The sequence below is a fragment of the Elaeis guineensis genome, chromosome 9 (genome assembly GCF_000442705.2).
Source record: "Elaeis guineensis isolate ETL-2024a chromosome 9, EG11, whole genome shotgun sequence".
Lineage (NCBI taxonomy): Eukaryota > Viridiplantae > Streptophyta > Magnoliopsida > Arecales > Arecaceae > Elaeis > Elaeis guineensis.
In genome coordinates, this window is record NC_026001.2 from 4,688,116 (window position 1) to 4,697,232 (window position 9,117).

Consider the following 9,117-nt stretch of genomic DNA (forward strand, 5'->3'; position numbering starts at 1 on the left):
ATATCTAGATCTTCGCGCAATATAAAATTCAACATCCAGACCTGCCGACTTGCATCCATAGGTGTCAAATAGAAAATCTGAACACTTTCTTTTGTCTATCTTGTGCTTTCTTGCGTTATAATAACCACGTGGAGACTGCCAATGTAATCAGAGAGCCTACATCGTTCTCCTAGAGTGGCGTGGCATGTTTATCAATTTAAAGCCATGAAACTGATAAATGATGGAGTTGCAGTATGATATTCCTAAGAAATAGCAAGTGCCATGCATGTGACTTGATTACGATATTAAAGTGCCCAGCCAATAAAATAATAATAATAATAATAATAAAGTCCTCGGCCAATAGGTGCTGTACCATACGTCGAGGGTTCTGCAATGTCCCAAAGACCAATACTCTTTAATCGAAATAAGTCTAATAAAAGATCATCAGCACTGTAGCAAAAAGAGAGAAAAATTTTTAAAAAAGGGGTAAGTGGTTCGAGTCGAATATTGGAAGTAGAGCCGCACCCAGCGAGCTCGCGTTATGATAAAGATAAGTTAATCCAGCAACTTAGATCGCCATTAGCAGACTCACTGATTCATTATTTCTCAAATTTCCATTTCAAGACAGACATTTGAATCAAATCCCGGTCCCTCAGATATTATGACACTATGATCTACAATTTACTGTTTTGCTAATATCATTAATATTTGCACCAGCTTCACAGCATTTAGAAATTAGACAATATGCATCTCAGTAGTGTCGTGGAAGTTAATTTGCAGGGTGAAGAAGTGCAAAGATGACATTAGCTGAGCACCAGAAATTTAGTACCATCAATTCCCGTCGACCCAAGAAAAATATCATTCGGTGAGAGTGACCGATATTAAGTAAAATGTCCAGTTAAATTTCAATTCTTTGGAAACTACCACGAGTAGGAGAACGGAGAGCAAAACAAAATGAACCAATAAGCAGCCTACACCAATAACAGTTTTCCAAGGCAACAACAATTAGATAATGCTTATTAAAACAAAATAAGATACTCAAAACTTACCGAACTTTTTCGACTAATCCAACTAAAGCATAAGAGGGTTAATATGTGGATCTTAATGCACTGATCTGTGTATATAAACTGTGAGAAAAAATTTATCTAAAAGAGAGCCATCTTCTTCAATTATAATATTTAATCCTCATTTCTGTATCTCATTTTGAAAGGCATGTCAGCAACAGCAAGTAGAGTCAGGAAGATGCTTTCATTTGATGTAAAATACTCATCTATGTTTAAATAGCATGTAAAATGAACCATTTCAGGGCATTCCATTACTTGTTATCAAGGCTATATCATTCGAAGAACTTCAGTGTTATCTGTGACAGAAAAAAATTAATTAAAAAGGACAACTGAGTAGTGCATTATAAATAATCAAAGATCAGACACTGGAACAATAAGTTCTTTAATATCTTATCAGTTCCTATTTGAACTGTATTATTAACATCTAATAGAGAATAATATTGGGAAAGGAAATCCAATATCCAGTAGTGTCTCATCATTAGCAACTGTAGGAAGTGATAATCTAAAACAGGAACATTATTAATTAGCAGATAATAGTGGTGAAAGAATGAAAGCCTATTGAATTAGCAAATCTAAACTGTAAATTATAAAACTAAATAAATGATAGATCACTTATTACTATAGTGTACAAGGTCTTTTTGGATGTTGAAAAGATTCTGATGGATTTGGTTAACAAAAGACTGTACAACAACAAAAATAGAAAACAAAGTTGAATCCTGACAGCATGTGAGATATCGATATGATTCTTATCAATAAATTAATCAACACTATGGCAAGGAGTAAGAAGATTTGAACTATGAAGGCACTTGCTTGACATAGATAGCTAAAAGAATTGGAATAGACAACAGGGGCAGACAAGTTCTAGTCAATGACTAGATGTCATTGATAGATCCAAAACCGATAAAACGAAAAGAAATTATGAAGAAACCCTAGAAGCATCTATAAAAAATCAAGAAGAAATACAAAGCCATGAATTGTAGCAAGAAGTTTATCTGCTTAAGGAAGTTTTAAAAAAACTAAATACAAAATCTTAAGATAAAAGGCAAGTTAACCAAATGGACCAGATATTGGGCAGTGAGCAGGGCCTGTGAGCATGAGAGAATGTATTTTGGAAGTATTATGATAATTTCTTATAAGACGGAGACTAATTAGTGACTTCAAAAACAGTTTTGACATGTGGTAATTATATGGATCAAAAAGTTGGCCAGTTAGTAGGCCCCATGAGCAAAAAAGTGTAGTAGACATTAGCCTGTCAAAGTGGGTTTTTTGAAAAATGAAGATAGGTTGAATCTGAACAAGCGCATTAAACAAATGTTAGGACTTATGCTATTAGAAGATAAATCAAGGAATTCATCTATTTGTCTAGACGAGTGCAATATAAACAAGTGATGACAATACTACGGAGGGGGTTCTGGTACATAGATTGAAGGTCAGTTAAAGGGAACTGGTTATCAAAATAGACAAATAGACAATAAGCAGTCATTTAACTAAGTTCTTGTTTCAAAAAATTTGGTATTCAGGTAGGCTGTGGACCGATGAGAAAATAGGATTCATGAAAATGACCTAAAATTGATAGAATTAAGCTTCTTGTTTGTGCTTGCCCATTTTCCAATCAATATTACTTCAAACCTGACTTTCAGACATGCTACTAACTAAAAGATAAGCAAATGGTGGCTTCTCATTTTTGTTTTGCTTATAGTTCACTAATAGAATGGATCTAATATTTGTCGACTTAGATTCTTTGGTCAGCAGTATGTCTGACATTAGACTTGAAGCTTTACATGTTTAAAAAAAGGCAAGCTTGCCAATGATGGGCTAACGTGTGAACTAATAGACATTTTCTCATACAGAATGAACTCTACGAACAAGAAACACGAGCTTTTATTTGCTTTCCTGGTATCCAATGATACTTGATTATATATTTTCTGCCTTCTCTTTTATAGGTACTACAGTTTGATTGCACTGATGATGTTTTGCACCATAAGATTCATCCAGATGTTACCATTAACCATATCTACAAAAAAACAGGCAAACAAATAGAGAGCGAGAGCTTAAGTAGATATGCTCATAGAAGTTGGCCCAGATCAATACAATGCGACACAACTAAGCTCCCAAGACAATATGAAGAGATCAATGAGCCTACAATCTGGCAGTTAGAAGCTAAGTCAGAGTTCAGAGAACATTATAAAGATCTTTTCCCCCAATTTCAGATGTAGGAGAAAGAAGTGCGAGATTAAAAGACTTGGCTAGCGAGCAAATGATTCATCAAAATTTTATTTATTTCTGGAGAAATGGTCTATAAAGCTTTGATGCAAACCATCAGTGAAGTAAAATCAATGTAACTGACTTCTTAATTGATGGAGTATGACTCCTCATTTTTTTCATTTAAATTTTAGATCAATTAAACAACATATACAGAAGAAGCCAATCACAGATATAAATCACTGAGCTCCATTGCAATTCATACCTCTACTTCATCAATCTGCTCATGGGTTCTCATCAAAAAGAACTTTGTAGAACCTCTTCCTCTCTTCCCTTTTCTCGGCACTGTGCAGTCTCAGTGCTTCCTCTTCATCCTCTTCGTCTTCCTCCTCCTTCGGTCTCGCTTCAATCTCACCTCTCTTCCTCTTCTTCTCCAAATTCACCAACCGCCTCCTCCTATTATACTCGTGAAGCCCCTCTTGCATCAATTCCCCCAGCTTATCCTTCACGACCACCAATGGATCCTTCTCGACAAGCTCCGATCCCCTGTACCCCTCCCGGAGGACCACCGTGTATATCTTGTACCGGTTCGACACATAGAATATGCATGGTTGCCGGAGAAGCAATAAATTCAGCCTCTCCGGCAATCCAAATTCCCTCTTGAAATGCTCCAATTTCACAATCGAAGCCTTCTTCCACAGTGTTAGTGAGAGAAGCTCATGGACCACGCCCACAGACCGCATCTCCGACTCCTTCCAATCATCGGAATACGGTGAAATGTATGGCGTGCCATCATTGAATTCGTCAAATTTTGCCCGAGTTTTCACCCAGCTCGGCGGCAGTGAGCAGACGTACCGCGGCTCCGTCCCCTGTTCAGCTGCCGCTGCCTCGATGGCGGAGACCGCGAGCGCCGGGTCCCACCGGACGAGCTCGATCTCCATCGTATTACGGCGGCCGTAGCGGTTCACGACGCGGAAGGTGTCGGGGTATTGGGGGAGAATGCGGATGATGTAGTCATCGGGGAGGCCGAAGTTTCTCTTGAGCTCGTTGAGCTTGACGACGTTGAGGCGGCGGTCGCGTGAGAGCATGAGGAGCTTGGCGAGGCGGCGGGCCATGGCAGGCTCCGTCGAGTCCTGGACGGCCTCCTCCTCGTCGACGAGGGCGGCCATGCGCTTGGAAAACCGGAAGTGGACCTCGCCGTCGTCGCCGGAGAAGGTCTCGAAGCAGCAGGGGTATTTGTGGAGCCAGTTGAGGGCTTTGCCCTGGAGGTCGAGGGTTTTGAACTTTTTCTGTAAGGATCGGACGGTGGCGGTGTGGTTGGGGGAGCGAAGGAGGATGTGCTTGATCTGGTTGTTGACGATCCAGCGGCGGTTGCGGGATAGGGTGGCTTCGAGGGACGGGTCCTTCTTCATCGACCAGAGGGCGAGGCCGCGGCAGAGGATGTGGAGGTTGGGATGGACGTCGGGGTGGAAGGGATCGAGGAGCCGCCGAGGGAGGAGGTGGCGGAGGGCGACGGACCGCCTCGCCGACATGGGCGCGGCTCAGGACGGTGTGACGGGTTGTCGCAGGGTACTCCGTGTCATCCAAATTGGGATTCGCCGTTATAAAGAAAATAACGGCCGGTATTTGTACGAATCACGAAGCTATGCAACTTTTTTGTGATTAAGGAATTACAAATTATTTGTACCCAAAAAAAATCCAAATTATCAATTAAAAAGTAATTGAATTTTGCATTAAAAAAAATCAAATCACTGTCCATTTTACAATAAAAGATTAAATTAATCTTAACTCATTCAGAGATCCATTGACAATTTTGCCTGGGTAATATTATTCACGGAAATAAAAGCAAAAGATTTGCCAATGATTGATATTCCCAAATAATTTTTATTAAGATATATATTATATAATTTAATTAATTCTTATCTTGCCAGTATTGTCCATCATGAGGTTTGATCTTATTGCTCATTATCTCCTTGGGCACTTCTAGACAAGCCCAAAAAGATACGAGGAAATGAGAATAAGGTTGAAAAAAAGGGCCTCAATTAGATATGATAATTTTTCAAAATGGGGCATAATTCGAGAATCTGTAAAAGCTTCAAGAAAAAATCAAAAAAAAATAATAAAAAAGATCAAAATAGCATCAGCAAAGAATAAAAAAGTAATAAGAGATAAAGCAGCAGCTAAGTAGATAGTAGCTAAATGTAAATTAATAACCAGGTGCAAGAAAGTAGCTAAACCCAAGGTGAGAACTAAAATACTATGGAAAAGAGACTTGCAAGGAGCAATACACTTGATAAAAAGGTAGAAAGGGAAGAGAAGAGATAGGGCGTCCTTCACTCATCTAGCTTGTAAGGAATTTAAATTTCAGGCTAGCCATAAGTAAGAGTATACCTTAGGCTATTTTAAGACTGAAACATATTTATGGAATCTAAAGCATCGAAAGTCCCTCCACCGATCACTGTAGTAGTTGAGTTGCTCATAATAGCTACTAGTTTTTACTCAAAATCAACTTTTGGAATAAAAAAATATACATCAAGATGGCTCTTTGCATCCTCTCTCAACAAGATCCTTATGGATCAAATATGTAGGACGAGTAATTTATCAAGTTTACACTTTCTCATTCCGACACATTTTGTTTATGATAGCTGAAAATTTAGTGGTATTTGATACACAAATTTCATTTGGATGTGATATAGGTTTTGTTTTCGGGCATGGTATAGGTTTTTTAATTGAAAATGGTATACATATATTTTTTTGGATAGGATATAGGTTTTGTGTTCATGATAGACATATGTTTTATGTTCATGAAATGCATCATAGAGTGGATGTTATGATGCTTATCAGTCTTACCAAGAAGAAGATTTGATTTCATAGTTGACAAAACTTTTGTGATTATAAATATAAAGTTGGTTGTTAGATAAATCTAGTTCTCAACTTCCTGTGAACAATTTTTGGATATAGATGTCTAAGCCCTAATTATTACTACAAATAAGCAAGCAGAAAGCATTGTTATTGACCTTATTTGTATGATATATGTAGTGTTTGAATGCGATATAAATAGATAACATTTTATAAATATATGAATGGATTTAGTTAGTCTACTATAGCCACTTATTTAATCTTAAAACTAACTATATGTGTAGTAGTGTTTGGATGCAGTATAAAATGGTGGTTTCAATGAATCTTAAAATCGTGCAATCCAATGTGCTTTTAAGTTTATCATCATTTCAGATTCAATTTTAATTTGATTGAACCATGGCCAAGTATTTAAGCTCATTAGTCGTTACTAGATAGATGTGAAGTAATATTTAGATGTATTGTTAATTGAGAGGTTTTCAGTGTCTTGCTGAAATACAAACTCTTGCAAATTCAGCGAATTGAGAGGTTTCAATTTCTTTTTTAATCTCAGGGTAATATAACTATGCAACTATCATAATGTAACATCTTTCTATTCAGTTCGGTTGCTTTCAATTTAATTGAGATGGCTCATCAACATCACTTAATATTATACATTTGATGTTAGTTGAATTGATTTAAATTCACTTTATCATGTACAGTTGATTCCGGTGGTTTTATTTATGTACAGTTGCTTTCTGTATATTTTTTTGGATGTATGTCATGTATCTTTCATTTACATTATCCATCTTGAACCCTTGCAATAGCAAAGCTCCACAAGAGAAAGGTAATGATCCCTAATTAAGCTAACAATATAATTATCATTATTTATATAGCTCGCTTGCAAAATTATCTTGGTACATGAACTCTACTTACATGATTCCCACTGCATAATTACCTTGGTCCCCAAATAGACATAACTATCTAAAAACTTCTGAATTAACTATAAAATATTCAACTCGGACCACATTGATATAGACCCCAAAAGCCCTTTAATAGGACACCGATTAACCAAGACAAGACTTTTAGGGTGACTTTGGTTTTCACATTCCAAACTAAAGCCAAATAGCTATGTGCGACTATCTAAGATGCAAACATATGCCAGGTCAACTACTTTATATTTGCTTTGTAGCTCAGTAGCTAACCCTCAAAATTTTTGATGCGGTGAACGAGCCTATAAATGATGTTTCCTCTCATGCATTTTTAGGCGAATTGTGCCAAGAAATAATTGCAACCCTTGAGTTCTTGAAACACCAACTTAAGATTGGAGATTCTATAAAAAAATTATAGAATAATTAAAGAAATTGAAGCATCGACAATGTGCCTCATACGTTGAGCATTCATTTATATATGGACCAGAGTTTGTGGTGGTCCACAATATTTCTTGCTTAATGATGGTAATGGACAAGGTAGATTGACGTAAGATTGAAACTTGGCTTGCTTTTATGGTGATTCTCGCTCTACCTCCACCTTTTCTCTCTCTCTTCCTCCTCTATCGTGCATGATATCCTTCAATAGCTTCTCTATTTTCATTTAAATTCTAGTTATTTAGAAGAAAATCATCGATGTCATTTGATTTGTAGTTTCCTTAGCAACATAGGATTTTACCCCACCCAAATGATGCTAAAGATATTTTAGTTGGAAAAAGAAAAGTTATCATGTCCTAATTTATAGTACCCTTCTTTAACATTGTGTTAATAAAAATGAATTACATAATTGTTTTGGATCCAACCTGTTAGCTCAAATATCTTGTTAAAAGTTCTCAAGGGTTTATTTCAATAATCTTGTTAAATCCTTAGATTTGGAAATAGAAATTCTAGGATTAATCAATATACAAGACTTAGCTCACTTCTATCAATTGGATCTCTTGTGGCCTATTGCTGCACGGAAGAACTTGTTGAGGTCATTTTTTCTCTCAATAGATTGGAACCATCTTACTTTAGAAGTATTTCAATGAATTCTATAAATATAATCCCAATCTCTCTCTCTCTATATATATATTTATCCCGCACGAAATTATTAAAATAAATTAGAGTAAAGATATCTTATCATATTTTATATTTATATATTAAAATATTTAACATATTACTTTAATTTATCTTATTTTTCTAATCAAAATAAATATTCATATAATAAATAATATATTATAAATATAAATAAAATTATTAATTTTATAATGATAATTAATATATTTTTATAAGATCAATAATTTATAGGACTAATAAATATATTTTTATAAAATCTATTAATCATTAATATATTAATAAAATAATAATATTTTATTTATAATATATTATATATAATAAATAAATATATTTTTATAAAATATATTATAGATAGTTTTCGTATTATATAATCAATAATTTTAAATTCTGATAAAATATCAAATAGATCATAGGTACTCAATAATTTTTAGTCATTAAATTATAATCTATCAAATATTATGATTTTAAATTATTAATAATTATATTATAATAAAATTTAAATTATTAATAATATTATATCATCCTGATCTTATCTGGATCATCAAATATTGTTTTAATTTAAAAAAAAAAAATCAGTCGCGTGCGAACGGACATGCCCATACTTTACAACGGTCGTTACTTTGAGTCATGCCGACGGGTCGGCAGGATACCCAACAAGTAATTTTCCTCGATTTGATAGGGTCAATTCATGACACTGAAAAATCCTCAGTACACGCTGCACTAACATCAATGTCGTCCTTCATCGCTGGCTCACCGCCTGCATGCCCGTCGTCATCCTATCCTCCAAAAGCCCCTTACAACTTACTATTTGGTATTCCTATGTCGTAATCACACTGACATACGGCCTATAGAGCAGTTCCTCCTCTTATTTATAAAAAAAATCTACAAAATTCATACGTCAGCGCAAAATCCACCAATCCTTTTTTTCTTCCATCCAATCCTCACTGTCGACTATCCTACCCCACAAGTAAGAAAAGCCGGACAACGGTGGT

At 35.6% G+C, this 9,117-nt stretch overlaps 1 protein-coding gene across 1 annotated transcript; it reads right to left on the minus strand.

Annotated features, from left to right (window-relative positions):
• Positions 1 to 3,386: 3,386 nt before the first annotated feature.
• Positions 3,387 to 4,831, minus strand: LOC105052008 (protein WHAT'S THIS FACTOR 1 homolog, chloroplastic). The gene has a single exon (XM_010932682.4). It carries the CDS (start codon positions 4,775 to 4,777, stop codon positions 3,530 to 3,532), a length of 1,248 nt encoding a protein of 415 aa, XP_010930984.2. The 5' UTR covers positions 4,778 to 4,831; the 3' UTR covers positions 3,387 to 3,529.
• Between the last annotated feature and the right edge of the window lie 4,286 nt (positions 4,832 to 9,117).